This window comes from Salvelinus namaycush, chromosome 12 (assembly GCF_016432855.1).
Source record: "Salvelinus namaycush isolate Seneca chromosome 12, SaNama_1.0, whole genome shotgun sequence".
NCBI classification, from domain to species: domain Eukaryota; kingdom Metazoa; phylum Chordata; class Actinopteri; order Salmoniformes; family Salmonidae; genus Salvelinus; species Salvelinus namaycush.
The window spans coordinates 10,054,689-10,071,219 of NC_052318.1; the positions used below are offsets into that span (position 1 = coordinate 10,054,689).

General features: G+C 43.7%; 1 protein-coding gene across 1 annotated transcript; it reads left to right on the plus strand.

The window, feature by feature from the left end:
* Positions 1-3,992: 3,992 nt before the first annotated feature.
* LOC120056876 (solute carrier family 22 member 5-like) lies at positions 3,993-16,330 on the plus strand. The gene is given in 11 exon segments (XM_039005134.1): positions 3,993-4,758; positions 12,234-12,337; positions 12,620-12,774; positions 12,894-12,959; positions 12,962-13,064; positions 13,298-13,424; positions 13,619-13,716; positions 14,442-14,656; positions 14,902-15,084; positions 15,244-15,379; positions 15,543-16,330. Coding segments are annotated over 11 exon segments (1,641 nt in total). The 5' UTR covers positions 3,993-4,365; the 3' UTR covers positions 15,604-16,330.
* The last annotated feature ends 201 nt before the right edge of the window (positions 16,331-16,531 follow it).

The window sequence follows — 16,531 nt, forward strand, 5'->3', positions numbered from 1 at the left end:
AAGGCCGCGCAGCAAGGAAGAAGTCATTGCTCCAAAACCCCCATAAAAAAAGCCAGACTACGGTTTGCAACTGCACATGGGGACAAAGAACTGTTTGAACTATAGAACTGTTTGGCCATAATGACCATCATTATGTTTGGAGGAAAAAGGGGGATGCTTGCAAGCCAAAGAACACCATCCCAATCGTGAAGCACGGGGGTGGCAGCATCATGTTGTGGGGGTACTTTGCTGCAGGAGGGACTGGTGCACATCACAAAATAGATGGCACCATGAGAGAGGAAAATTATGTGGATATATTGAAGCAACATGGCATACATCATCCAAGATGGCGTAGCAGTCAGACGTCTTTGTCCTTCGTCTTGTCATGTATAAATCTTTTTATATATTTTTCTTCGCATATCTTTTTTATATTTTTCTAAACCTCAACTTCAAAATACTCTCCTACAAACCGCCTCACCCAATGTGGTGTGGATCTGTTTTTTCTAAAGTGTTTTTATTTACCTCGGAACCGGAATCCCCCAACAGAAGCTAGCCAGCTCACTAGCTACGAGCTAGTAGTCAGCTAACCACTGCTAGCGGTCATCAGTGAACCTTTAGCTCAGAAAGCTCTCGCCAGTTTGTACAACGCGACTCAAACCAGAGCACACCGGAACTATTTTCTCTCCATTTCCCCGGATTACTATCGCAAGATCTGAACCTTTTCACCTGGATCATCGCAGCTAGCTAGCTGCAATCCGAGTGACTACTCCTGGCTAACGTCTGTCCCAAAGCAAGCACCAATTAGCCTGGAGCTATCCCATGCTAGGCCCATTCTCCCGGCTAGCTGAAGAAGCCCATCAGCCACTCCTGGGCTACAATACCCGGACCCCTTCTACTGCCGGTACGGGGCACGGAACCCCGCCGATCCTTCACGACTGGACTACCGAAGTAACCTGCTCGAGGGGGTACTCAACTGGCCCCTATGTCGTGACGTCCCCTGAATGTCCATCTGCTAGCCTGCTAGCCGTGGCCAGCTAGCTGTTAGCCGTGGCCAGCTAGCTGCTAGCCGTGGCCCGCTAGCTGCTAGCTGCGGCCCGCTAGCTGTCTAGAGCATATTGGACTGTTAGCTGAATAGATCCATATGCAAATTTCTTGGGCCACTATACCTATTTTGCCAATTGAACTTGGACCCCTCTGCTACTCGGAACCCTACTAATCCATCACGACTGGTCTATCGACGTCACCGCACGCGGAAGCTAAAACAGACTTTCCTCCATCGCGACGTCCTTTTAAGGCCCTTCTGCCAGCTTGCTAGCTCCGGCCTGCTAGCTGTCTGAATCGCCGTGTCTCCAGCCAGCCCAACCACTCACTGGACCCCTATGATCACTCGGCTAAGCATGCCTCTCCCTAATATCATTATGCCTTGTCCACTACTGTCCTGGTTAGTGATTATTGTCTTATTTCACTGTAGAGCCTCTAGCCTTGCTCAATATGCCTTAACCAACCATTTAGTTCCACCTCCCACATATGTGGTGACATCACCTGGTTTAAACGTCTCTAGAGACAATATTTCTCTCATCATTACTCAATGCCTAGGTTACCTCCAATGTACTCACATCCTACCATATCTTTGTCTGTACATTATGCCTTGAATCTATTCTACCGCGGCCAGAAACCTGCTCCTTTTACTCTCTGTTCCGAACGTACTAGACGACCAGTTCTGATAGCCTTTAGCCGTACCCTTATCCTACTCCTCCTCTGTTCCTCTGGTGATGTAGAGGTTAATCCAGGCCCTGCAGTGCCTAGCTCCACTCCTACTCCCCAGGTGCTCTCAATTGTTGACTTCTGTAACCGTAAAAGTCTTGGTTTCATGCATGTTAACATTAGAAGCCAAATCCCTAAGTTTGTTTTATTCACTGCTTTAGCACACTCTGCCAACCCGGGTGTCCTAGCCGTGTCTGAATCCTGGCTTAGGAAGACCACCAAAAAAACGGTGTTGCAATTTACTGCAGAGATAGCCTGCAGAGTTCTGTTCTACTATCCAGGTGTGAATGTTGACGTGTTTAATGGTCTTGCTCACATCTTCTACGGAGAGCGTGATCACACAGTCATCCGGAACAGCTTGGGCTCTCAAGCATGTTTCAGTGTTACTTGACTCAAAGCGAGCATAAAATGCATTTAGCTCGTCTGGTAGGCTCGCGTCACTGGGCAGCTCGCGGCTGGGTCTCCCTTTGTAGTCCGTAATAGTTTGCAAGCCCTGTCACATCCAAAGAGCATCAGAGCCGGTGTAGTAGGATTCAATCTTAGTCCTGTATTGACGCTTTGCCTGTTTGATGGTTCGTCTGAGGGCATAGCGGGATTTCTTTTAAGCGTCCGGTTTAGAGTCCCGCTCCTTGAAAGCAGCAGTTCCAACATTTAGCTCGTTGCGGATGTTGCCTGTAATCCATGGCTTCTGGTTGGAATATGTAAGTACGGTCACTGTGGGGACAACGTCGTCGGTCCACTTATTGATGAAACCAGTGATTGAGGTGGTATTCTCCTCAATGCCATTGGATGAATCCCGGAACATATTCCAGTCTGTGCTAGCAAAACAGTCCTGTAGCGTAGCATCCGCGTCATCTGACCACTTCCGTATTGAGCGGGTCACTGGTACTACCTGATTTAGTTTTTGCTTGTAAGCAGGAATCAGAAGGATAGAAGGATATGGGAAACACCTATTCTCTGTTTGTCCTCCCCTCTATCCCCTCCCTCTCTTTTCTCCTGTCATCTGCTTGAAAACTTTTAAGAGAGAGGGAAATAGAGAGACATGAGAGGTTAAAATCTTAGGGACAATTCTAAGGGGCAATTATTGAAATGAACACCATGCAAGAGGCTACAAAGAATGTGTGTGTGTCCTGTCCCCACGAATTTGGTTTTCTCTTCCAGCAGTCTGGTTGGAGTCTCTTCTTTTCTATTCGTTGGCTTCAGTGGTGTACATCCCCCTCTCCTTTCCTCTTTTTCAACTTCTCCCCCACGTTCACAAGGAAGCAATTGTGTGCCATGTTAATCACACTGTCTTATTGATCTACTAGTGTCACACGTGACAAAATGTTTACCATTCATTTTTACTGTGTTAAAATTGAATTAGGTTCCCTAACATTTCTGTGTAATATACAATAAACTAGAGTTGTTCCAATATTGTGCTTTGCAATGTTAATGAAATGGATTAGTGATCCACCAGTAGCAAACATGACAATGTTTACCATACATTTTTACTGTGTTAAAATTGAATAAGGTTCCCTAACATTTCATTTTAATATAACAGTACACATTTATTTTCCAATGTTGGAGCTGGCATAATATGGAAATGTTATGTTTTTCAATGTTAATGACAATGGATTATTGATCTGCTAATGGCACACATATAAAAATAACTATACCAGTCATTTTTACAGTGATATTTTTCTCACACAGGGGTCATCAAAGTTCACTAATATAAATACTTAAAATAACGAATATTGAAATGGACCAAGAAAATATAGTTATTTAACACTTTTTAAAATGTGTAATCTTTCTTTAATGAAATACCCCCCCCCCCCCAAAAAAATGTATCATATCAAGCTCTCTTAGATCTTGCTGTGAAGTTGTGAGCGTGTGTGTGTTTGCAAAATATTACCCCGTTAGTCTACTGCCTCACTACCCGTGATATCACAGGAATTTGTAATTAAGCGTGAAAATGTATTTGGTATAATTTTGATTAAGGAACATTGAATAAGTGTGCTTCAAACTGTTTGCTTGGAATGATTAACAGCTATCGTGCATGAGAGTGCATCTGACTCAGTTTAGAAAACAGAAAACACTCTGTACCGTAAAGTGTTGTGTATTCACGCACAAACATTCACTGCAAACTGAAGAACAGTGTCGGCTCACTTGACTGTAGTCTCACTGTGGGAAGGTCTAGGCCAGCTAGGTACAGTAATAAGACTCTGATTCGGCTATATTAAACAACCTATCTTACATCTGGGCGCAGCTTACACTTCTAAAAATGGGTAATTCTAGTTGAGGAAGTTTTTAGATACAGGCCAAGTTGGTTTAAGGTTGGGTGTTTTGGTCCCAGTCTGATAGTGTCTGAGGGAGTGCCAGTCAGTCACACAGATGTGGACAGTTAGTCGATGCTAGAGGCTGTAAATCATTAGTGTGATGGGGTTATGTAGACAAAGGTCAGAGCAGAGAATGAAAAGAGTGTTCCCTGGCTGACTTAGATTCCTGGCTGCCATTGACTCATTATTATCCTAGAGATCAACAGTGTTGAGGGGAGGAAGCCAGGCAGCGGTTAAAGTTTACAGGTTACAGCTGCAGCTTTACTCCACTACAACACCCAGCCATGAGAGGAGGCCGTGGCTCAGCATGAGAGGCTATGAGGATAACACAGCCTTCCTGGGGGAGTGGGGACCCTTTCAACAGACTGTCTTCTTTCTGCTCTGTGCCAGCACCATTCCCAACGGATTCAGTGCCTTCTCCGTCATCTTTCTAGGGGACAGCCCCCCGCACCACTGTTTTGTCCCAGACTCGGGCAACCTGAGCGAGGCATGGAGGAAGGCCATCATTCCCATAGAGGTGGTGAACGGACAGGAGGAGGAGAGCAAGTACAGCAGATACAGGCTGGATGTGGTCAGAAACCTGTCTGCTCTGGACTACATCCCCGGCCTGGACGTCAACCTCACTGGGGTGGAGCAGGAGGGCTGTGTGGATGGATGGAGCTACAGCAAAGATATATACCAGTCCACCATAGTCACTGAGGTGAGTATACACACATTATCTCTCTATAAGCTGCTCCTGAAAATGCCCAGGGCAGTTGGTGGCTGATTCTGACCCGAGTGAAGCGTGCTTAGATGGAAGGTAATTCCCATTTTATGCACTTTTCTCTCCATGCTATTCTGACCATGAACATAAAGGGATACTTTGGGATTTTGGCAATCAAGCCCTTTATCTACTTTCTCAGAGTCAGATTAACTTGTGGATTCCATTTTTATGTACCTGTGTGCAGTTTTAAGGAAGTAACAAGCCCCCTACCTGTACTTCCCACAGAAACCACAGTTTTTTCTCGCAACCCTGTCCCTGGTTGCCACTACTCTTGCTTAAAAAAAGGTTATATTTTAACAAACCTAACACAATGGTAAATCTAAGCGCAGGCGGTAGCGCTATAGGTTCAGGAGTGCGTCAGGAATATTTTTGCTATTTTCATTATCACAATTATCGGCACACTTGCTGGCATTCGTGCAAAATGGATGAGATTTGATGAATAAACAACTTGTGGGTGTGTCGAGGCTTGGCCCCTCACTGGCCAATCAGAACGTGCTCTATGGAGAAATATGTAGTTGCTTCAGGTTGTGTATTTACAGTCTTATGTATTGCATTGGAATCAAGTACAATTCCAATGTTAGTCCATTATAGTTTGTTAAATGGCTTACAGAAACAAAATAACAAAATGTAGACTTATCCCATCTTTGCTACATTATATATACAAAAGTATGTGGACACCACTTCAAATTAGTGGATTCGGATATTTCAGCCACACCCGTTACTGACAAGTTTATAAAATCGAGCACACAGCCATGCAATCTCCATAGACAAACATTGGCAGTAGAATGGCCTTACTGAAGAGCTCAGTGACTTTCAACGTGGTACCGTCATAGGATGCCACCTTTCCAACAACTCAGTTCATCAAATTTCTGCCCTGTTACAGCTGCCCCGGTCAACTGTAAGTGCTGTTATTGTGAAGTGGAAACAGCTAGGAGCAACAACGGCTCATCCGCAAAGTGGTAGGCCACACAAGCTCAAAGAACGGGACCGCCGAGTGCTGAAGCGCGTAATACGTAAAAATCGTCTGTCCTCACTACCAAGTTCCAAACTGCCTCTGGAAGCAAAGTCAGCACAAAAACGGTTCGTCGGGAACTTCATGAAATTGGTTTTCGTAGCCGAATCACCATGCACAATGCCAAGCGTCGCCGGAGTGGTGTAAAGCTCTGGAGCAGTGGAAACGCGTTCACCGAAGTGATGAATCACGCTTCACCATCAGGCAGTCCGATGGACGAATCTGGGTTTGGCGGATGCCAGAAGAACGCTACCTGCCCCAATGAAAAGTGCGAGGGCTTACATGTGTTACATATATATACTGTATGTTACAGGAGAAGGTCAATTTGGGAAATATATACGTTCCCCATAACAAATTTGAAACAGGACAGGAGCCAGCATATATTACAAGTTAAATCAGTTGACAGACAGTGAGCTGGTATGGGTCGTATCAGGACAACTTATCTGGGAAACAAATAACACAAAATGATTCTGGGGCTGTTTTTCATGGATTGGGATAGGCCCCTTAGTTCCAGTGAAGGGAAATCTTACCGCCACAACATACAATGACATTCTAGACGAACTGTGTGACAACAGTTTGGGGAAGGCCCTTTCCTGTTTCAGCATGACAATGGCCCCTTGCACAAAGCGAGGTCCATACAGAAAGGGTGTCGAGGATCAGTGTGGAAGTACTTTACTGGCCTTACACAGAGCCCTTTGTAATGTGCTCAATTTGTCTGGGCAGCCAGCTAGCTCATGGAAGAGTTTTGGTGGTTCCAAACTTCTTTGATTTAAGAATGATGGAGGCCATTGTGTTCTTTGGGACCTTCAATGCTGCAGAAAGGTTTTGGTACTAAGAAAAGTCAGCCAAAACGTAAAACCTTAATGTCAATATGGAGTCAACATACAAGTGTAAGTAAAACGAATGTAAATAAGTTCGTAATTGTGTTACTAATGCACAAAAACGTCTCGTAAAAGTAATGATGTTTTTGTTTGATTAGCTTTTGGAAATTGTAGAAATAAAACATTTTCCTTCTTCAGAAGTAGCTAGGCAGGCTAACGTTAGTTAGCTAATTAATTTGCTAGCTATCATACAGTAGGCGTATATTAATAATTATATAGTTTATATAAGTAGACATGGAATCATAATTGACTGTAGCGTATATAAAGCACCAACAGTCTACCGGTAGCTGAAAAAAAACAATCGTCGCGGGATGAACGAGTGACGTATTTTCCGGCCAAGGGCGGTCCATTTAAAAATCATTCCTTCGTCCATCGCCCCTTGCCCTGCAAGTTTATACTCGTCAGACGTCATAATACTTTATCAGAAGTGTCCACTTAATTTGAGGGCTGAGGGGATAAGGTGTGTCTTTTAAGTGTTTGAAATACAGCCAAGGTCTCTGGAGTCTGATGCCCTGGCCAAATGGCAAAAACATTTTTTTAAGACACGTTAAAATTGTGAGATAGGCTTACACTTGGACATGCACAAATGACTATTAAGCTTGGTTGAATAATGATTTATAAATCCACTTAAAATTGTCATAAGACAAACTCTTATTCCATCATGCAAGGGTTTCACGAACATTCCAAATGTTGGATGGGATGCAATGGTGAAATTATTTATTTATCCAAGGAATTAAGGCATCATGTCTAGATCTGTCCATCTGCGCAACAAGCTCGCAGAAGCTCGCATCAGAAGCTCGCAACAAGCTCCCATCTTCCCAGAACCCTGTTCTCTTGGTAACGTTATCCATTACCGAAGGGTATTACTTGAGACACACCCAGCATGTTAACGTTAGCCAGTCAACACACTTTGAGTAACGTTAGTTCTTTTTCAATGTAGCTAACTAATTAGTGTTAGCAAACTATATTATTTCTATCTGGATAACCCAACAACTAGCTAGGTAACGTTAGCTAGCTAGGCCTAGCTAGCTATATGCCTGAACTATAGTAATCATGATGATGATGATAACTTTGTAGAGTGTTTATGTTAAAGAGTCATATTATTATTCTTCTCTACCTCATATTCACACAAAGTTTCAGACTCCAGGATGGGAAAATGCTTACAAGAAAGAAACGGACAAAGAAAGTTGGCGATTTCCATTGTTACTTGTAATGTTAAAAATGGACGATAAAGACAATCCCATTTTTCAAAATTAGCAATCTAGGCTACTCACCATACTATAGGCTACAGATTTGAGTAATCCCTTAGAATAGTTATTTTTATGTTTTTGAGTAGCCTGAAAGATTTGTTTAATCTAACAATACAAATCCTTATTATTTTGTAAGAAATGTAAGGTATTTTTACACGTTGCAATAAAGTTGACAAAAGTAGAAGCTCAATGAAAATGGCACCGAAGAGGATGGCTGACGTTTTCATGCCTGTAATCAATTGTGCTATTTTGTTCGTTTTTTTGCATTGTTTGTAACTTATTTTTAAACTTATTTTGTTCACTTATTTTGTTGCTGTTACCGTCTCTTATGACTGAAAATAACTTCAGGACATCAGAACTGGGATGACTCACCACAAACTGGAAGAAGCTTTTTCCTTTAACGAGTCCAACGAGAAAGATATACTGCTCTCCCGGGAACAGACCCAGATCCCCATCACTTGTGTGAAGAAAAGACAGAGGAAAAGAGGACGCAGATCAGGCTGCGTTTTGAGAATCCGTAAGGCGAGCGACTAAACTCCCATTGTCATGAATTCTACTTGCTAACATGCAATCATTGGAAAATAAAATGGATGACCTTCGATTACGATTATCCTACCAACGAGACATTAAGAACTGTAATATCCTATGATTCACCGAGTCGTGGCTGAATGATGACACGGACAATATAGAGCTGTAGGGATTTTCAATGCACCGGCAGAACAGAGAAGCTATGTCTGGTAAGACGAGGGGTGGGGGTGTGTGTCTTTTTGTCAATAGCAGCTGGTGCGCAATGTCTAATATTAAAGAAGTCTTGAGATATTGCTCGCCTGAGGTAGAGTACCTTATGATAAACTGTAGACCACACTGTCTACCAAGAGAGTTCTCATCTATAATATTCATAGCCGTCTATTTACCAACACAGACCGATGCTGGCACTAAGAGCGCACTCAACCAACTCTATAAGGACATAAGCAAACAAGAAAATGCTCATCCAGAAGCGGCGCTCCTAGTGGTCGTGGACGTTAATGCAGGCAAACTTAAATCAGTTTTACCACATTTTTACCAGCATGTCACATGTGCAACCAGAGGGGAAAAAACTCTAGACCACCTTCACTCCACACACAGAGATGCATGCAAAGCTCTCCCCCGCCCTCCATTTGGCAAATCCGACCATAATTCTTTCCTCCTGATTCCTGCTTACAAGCCAACATCCGCATCGAGCTAAAGGCTAGAGCTGCCGCTTTCAAGGAGAGGGACACTAATCCGGACGCCTATAAGAAATCTCACTATGCCCTCAGACGAACCATCAAACAAGCAAAGCATCAATACAGGATTAAGATTTAATCCTACTGCTCCGGCTCTGACACTCGGATGTGGCACGGCTTGAAAACGATTACGTACTACAAAGGGAAACCCAGACGCGAGCTGCCCAGTGACGAGTGCTTACCAGATGAGCTCAATACCTTTTATGCTCGCTTCGAGGCAAGCAACACTGAAGCATGCACGAGAGCACCAGCTGTTCTGGATGACTGTGTGGTAGCCGATGTGAGCAAGACCTTTAAACAGGTCAACATTCACGAAGTCGCGGGGCCAGATGGATTACCAGGACGTGTACTCAAAGCATGCTCGGACCAACTGTCAAGTGTCTTCACTGACATTTTCAACCTCTCCCTGACTGAGTCTGTAATACCTACATGTTTCAAGCAGACCACCATAGTCCCTGTGCAATCTCAATCGCACTCCACACTGCCCTTTCCCACCTGGACAAAAGGAACACCTATGTGAGAATGCTGTTCATTGACTACAGCTCAGCATTCAACACCATATTGCCCACAAAGCTCATCATTAGGCTAAGGACCCTGGGACTAAACACCTCCCTCTGCAACTGGATCCTGGACATCCTGGCGGGCCGCCCCCAGGTGGTAAGGGTAGGCAACAACACATCTGCCACGCTGATCCTCAACACTGGGGACCCTCAGGGGTGTGTACTTAGTCCACTCCTGTACTCCCTGTTCACCCACGACTGCTTGGCCAAACATGACTCCAACACCATCATTAAGTTTGCTGACGACACAACAGTGGTAGGCCTGATCACCGGCAACGATGAGACAGCCTATAGGGAGGAGGTCAGAGACCTGGCAGTGTGGTGCCAGGACAACAACCTCTCCCTCAATGTGAGCAAGACAAATGAGCTGACAGTGGACTACAGGAAAAAGCGGGCCAAACAGGCCCCCATTAACATCAACAGGGCTGTAGTGGAGCAGGTCGAGAGTTTCAAGTTCCTTGGTGTCCACATCACCAATGATCTTTCATGATCCAAACACACCATGGCAGTCATGAAGAGGGCACGACAACACCTTTTACCCCTCAGGAGACTGAAAAGATTTGGCATGGGTCCCGAGATCCTCAAAAAGTCCTACAGCTGCACCATCGAGAGCATCCTGACCGGGTGCATCACCCCCTGGTATGGCAACTGCTCGGCATCTGACCGCAAGACGCTACAGAGGGTAGTGCATACTGCCCAGTACATCACTGGGGCCAAGCTTCCTGACATCCAGGACCTATATAATAGGCGGTGTCAGAGGAAAGCCCATAAAATTGTCAGACTCCAGTCACCCAAGTCATAGACTTTTTTTCTCTGCTACTGGACGGCAAGCGGTATCAAAGCGCCAAGTCTAGGACCAAAAGGCTCCCATAAACCCCAAAAGCTCCCCTTCTACCCCAAAGCCATAAGACTGCTGAACAATTAATTAAATGGCCACCGGACTATTACATTGACCACCCCCCCACCCATACATTTGTTTTGCACACTGCTGCTACTCGCTGTTTATTATCTATGCATATTCACTTGTCACTTTAGTTTATTTGGTAAATATTTTCTTAACTCTTCTTGAACTGCACTGTTGGTTAAGGGTTTGTAAGTAAGAATTTCATGGTAAGGTCTACTCTTGTCGTATTCGGCGCATGTGACAAATAAAGTTTGATTTGATCAATTTGTTTGCAGGTATTTTCACTTGATAACGAGTAATAAGTAAATATATAGAAATTGCTATAGGTTTTTTGTAACAACTAGCGACAACCTTGTACTAATGCAGATATTACAGATATGTACTCTGTGCTGTATTAGTGTGTTTATTTTCTCACTTGGATGGTGCTTTCAGAAGTTGACGATTAGATTGTCAGAATGGGTAACATACTTTTTGGTACACAATAATTACAAGTAAGTACACTTCAAGATACACTTCATTTTAACTAGAAAAATTCTGTGTAACACCTAGTAATTTTGCAGGTATTACATGTACTCTGTGGTGTACTAGTGTGTTTTTCCTCCCACTTGGATGGTGCTTCCTGAATCCTTCAAATAAGGGACAGGTTGTCAGGGTGGGTAATGTACTATAGAAGTACACATTAATTACAAGTAAGTATCCCTCAAGATACACTTAATTTTAACTAGCTAAATACTGTGTAACATATAGTAATGACATTGTACTTATGCATATAATACATGTACTCTGTGTTGTACTTGAGGGGTTATCCTCTCACTTGGATGGTAACGAGGTTCAGGTTGTCATGATGGGTAATGTACACATTAATTATAAATTATTATTTAAATTATAATCTGGGATGACAGCCGTATGGTAGACCCCAGTCAGTGAGATTGACCTACTGTATATCTGATCTGTTTTTGTAAACTCAACCAAGTTAAACCAGATAGTTCACTTTTTGGGGGCAAGTGCTAGCAACAACATTGAGTAGAGATTTTGACTGTAATAAGGACCCATGAAAATGAAGTGTTACCGAAAGGGGTGAATTCCTAAGTGGGAATTGTCCCGTACGATTCTTTGAGGATGTGGAAATACAATATATTATGCTTTAAAAGATCAGGATGACCTCAGGTAAATGAGTGACTTTACTACTCTAGTATCTCATTCTACTCACAGAATGATTGTCTATGTTCAAAACCATGTGACCATAACATCAGCGTGAGGTGTGAAGAGTTTCCTCAACAGACCAAAGTCAGTTAGGTCATCACATGACAAAGAGAAATGCAAGCCTGAGTAACAACACCTAGACAGACAACATGGAATGCTCCCCCCCTCACTCCATAGAAGCCTTTAGTAGAACCAGCATGTCTGAACTTGATTTGTCTGATGGGAATTTTCTGTTGTATGTTGATGCACTGAAGTTTGCACCATTGACTGTTCACCCAATATGTATAACAATCAATATTTTTTTTCTCACTATTCCCTGAATGCTGTTGTGTTTCAGTTTGACTTAGTGTGCAATGACAAATGGAAGCAGCCATTCACTTCCTCTGTGTACTTCCTTGGGGTGCTGTGTGGCTCCTTCTTCTCTGGACAGCTCTCTGACCGGTACTCCACCTCATGATGATCACTAAACAGTAAGGACGCATCCCAAATGGAACACTTTTACCTTTATAGTGCACTATAGTTCATAGTGCACTAGTTCATAGTGCACTATAAAGGAATAAAGTGGGATGGGGTGCAGCCTAATCTTTGTTGATCTGTATGGATGGACTGACTAGACTTATTGGCAGCTTCATAAAATCCACAATAACATCTTTGGAATACTAACTCTTTGACTGAAGAAAGTCCCCTCTCTTCTGATCTCTAAGTCCCTTGTGTGTTTAATAGGTTTGGGCGAAAGCCTGTCCTTTTTGTGACCATGGCAGTCCAGACACTCTTTACCTTTGTTCAAGTCTTTTCTCAGTCCTGGGAAATGTTCTCAGTCCTCTTCTTCATTGTGGGACTGGGGCAAATATCCAACTATGTGGCAGCGTTCGTATTGGGTGAGTCATGCAAATCACAGGTTTAAGTGATGCCATTCTTACAATCTTGGGTGAAATATAGTAAAACTGTAATAAAGCCTCATGTCTGGATTTCTTTGTTTATTTATTGCTTTATTCAGGCACAGAAATCTTGACGGCCAAAGTGCGTGTCCTATACGTTACACTGGGGGTGTGTCTGTTCTTTGCCTTGGCTACATGATGCTGCCTCTCCTGGCATTCTTCATCCGGGACTGGAGGTCGCTCCTTCTGGTTATGTCCGTGCCTGGCCTGGTATACATCCCCCTCTGGTGGTAGGTCATGGGTAACACACCTTAGACATCAACCAAAGGTCACCGGCAACAGTCTTCATTCATAAACGGTCACAAAATGCATAGACATTTTTACATGAGAAATAAACTGTACATGAGAAAATAGTTCTGAAATAGGCTATAGATCCTTCCTCATTCTTGGCTTATTTTAATCATGTTTATGAAACCTAGTGTATTGTTTTGAACATTTACTTCAAAAAGTCATTGTGCAACAGGTTCATCCCAGAGTCCCCCAGATGGCTGCTCTCTCAGGGAAGAGGGGAGGAGGCTGAGGCCATACTGAGAGATGCTGCCAGGAGGAACAGAGTCACAGCACCCGAGGTCATCTTTGAGGAGTCAGAGGTACCTCCTTATTAAAGTACTAAGCAGGTGCATCTGACTGACATCATAATCTCTATGAGATGGAATAAATGATTCATTTTGTGGCATTTTTTTTTATCCTTCACATTTGGAAAGGTATGCAGTCTGACTGAGTTAACATAGAATTCATCTCGGCAACGCAGATGAATGTGTGCTACTAACACTATGATTTACAGGGTGAAGAGAAACCTAAACCTGAGGAACATCACAGTCCTCTGGACCTCCTGAAGACTAGCAACATTCGTAAAATCACCCTCATATTGGCTCTAGTGTGGTGAGCATCCATGAAAGTTCACACGATCACACTGGGACACTCCCGAAGTCTACTCTTTTGAACCCTATCTTGTGATCATGGCATGCCATTCAGACATATGTAAAGCATTATTTACAGGGAAGTTAAACCTGCAGCGAAAGTTAGGATCCGCTTCTAACTGACTGGCCTATTGCCATGATCTTCAGTCTGTGAATATCTTTGACCACAGCCATAGTAGCCATGGTTACGGTAGCATGATGTAACAGTAGAAGCTGTTCTTGGTTTCTCGCAGTCATAGACTGAATTGTACACCAACTTACAATAATACATGATAGTAACATGATTGTAACATTATGTATTTACTTTACACAACCAGCTCATCCCAGGACAGATGTTTGACAACAGGGGGGTTGCATGTGGAAGTGCATATGTTGAGAGACACTTAACTACACAGGTCAATGTTTGACGAGGTTAACAGATAGTAACAATGTTAATGTGTCAACAGTTCGAAAGATCAGGTTGAAGGGGCAACTAAGAAACAAAAGAATGTTATCCAAAACGTTATGCAAAACCTGGCTAACGAAGCAACCTTGACCATACCACTTCACTCTGCCTCTCCACAATACTATGTACTGTAGGCCTACAGTGGCTTTACCTGGCTGTCCTCACCTATTGTGAAAAGTCTCACTTCAGACGGCTGATATTTGCATTGTTTTCGTGTTTCATACTTTCAATGTGCTATCCAGGTTCACCCTGAGTATGGGCTACTTCGCCATATCCCTGAACACATCCCGTCTCCATGGAGACCCCTACGTGAACTGTTTCATCTCTGCTGCCATCGAGGTGCCTGCTTACGCCATCAGCTGGCTCTTCTTGCGCTACCTACCCAGGAGGATATCTGCCTCCGCTAGCATGCTGCTAGGAGGGGGAGCGCTCTACTTCATCCAGCTGGTACCGCCAAGTAAGACTGTGTACCAAATGGCAGCCTATTTCCCCATAGGGCTCTGGTCAAAAGGAGTGCTCTATAAAGGGAATAGGGTGTCATTTGGGATGCACCCAGAAACTAGCCTGACTCGCAGTTCTTGGTCCCACAATACAGTATCATAACCTTGAAAAAGATCACCAATAGTGCACAAATAACAAAAAGGCACACAAAAAAAGATTTAGGCTTTGATTAACAATACCATATGTATCTCTCTGGCCCAGGTCTACCTAGCCTATCCATAGCCCTGGAGATGTTGGGTAAATTTGGCATGGCCATTGGTACTGCACTGATGTATGCCTACACTGGAGAGCTGTATCCCACAGTGATCAGGAACACTGCGTTAGGCTCCTGTGCCATGATCTCTCGGGTAGGCAGTATCATCGCTCCCTACATCATGACCTTGAGTGAGTGTTTTATTTTAAATGCAACAATTGACCACACGGTGGTGCTTAAAAGAGCCACATTCATATTCTGCTTTTCTGGCTATATATTATGTCAAGTCCCTTGCAATGTTTGAAATACATATATAATTGTGTTCTCTCTCTCTTTCTCTCTCTCTGAAGGTACCTATTATAAGTATTTGCCATACATTGTACTGGGGAGTCTTCTTGTGCTGTCAGCTATGGCCATTCCCCTTTTACCAGAGAGCTTTGGCCATCCTCTACCAGAGACCATTAAGCAGATGCGCAAACGAGAGTGGTGAGCAATACGCATCACCTCATACTGTAGTTTAGTTTATTGGTCTTTCAGCATTATTACACGTTATTTATGAAACAGTTGTTATTAAAAACACTGAATGACTCAGCTGATGTTGATTATGAGTGAAAACAATCCTTTAATAGTGTGTTAATATTTCCTACAGGCTAAAGTGCCCATCTCTGAAGAGGATGAGACCTGAACAGCCCAATGATGAAGCCAAATGACACTAGATTGTGATTACTTTATAACTGCTTTGAAAATACACTAAAAGTATGTGGACACCGTTTCAAATGAGTGGATATGGCTTTTTCAGCCACACCGGTTTCTGACACGTGTATACAACTGAGCACACATCCATGCAATCTCCATAAACCTACATTGGCAGTAGAATGGCCCTTACTGAAGTGCTCAATTACTTTCAACGTACCACCTTTCGCCCAGGATACCACAAGTCAGTTCGTCAAATTTCTGCCCTGCTAGAGCTGCCCTGTTCAACTGTAAGTGCTGTTATTGTCAAGTGGAAATGTTTAGGAGCAACAACGGCTCAGCCGTGAAGTGGTAAGCCACACAAGAACTGTTCGTCGAGAGCTTAATGAAATGGGTTTCCATGGCCAAGCAGCTCTACACAAGCCTGAGATCACCATGTTTAATGCCAAACGTCGGCTGGAGTGGTGTAAAGCTCGCCGCCAGTGGACTCTGGCGCAGTGGAAACGCGTTCTCTGGAGTGATGAATCACGCTTCACCATCTGGCAGTCCGACAGAAGAATCTGGGTTTGGCGGATGCCAGGAGAACGCTACCTACCCCAATGCATAGTGCCAACTGTAAAGTGGTCTGGTTGAGGAGTAATAATGGTCAGGAGCTGTTTTTCATGGTTCAGGCTAGGCCCCTTAGTTCCAGTGAAGGGAAATCTTAACGCTACAGCATAAAATGACATTCTAGACAATTCTGTGCTTCCAACTTTGTGTCAACAGTTTGGGGAAGGCCTTTTCCTGTTTCAGCATGACAATGTCCCTGTGCACAAAGCAAGGTCCATACAGAAATGGTTTGTTGAGATCGGTGTTGACTGGCCTGCACAGAGCCCTGACATCAACCCCATCGAACACCTTTGAGATTAATTGGACTGCCGACTGCGACCATGGCCTAATCGCCCA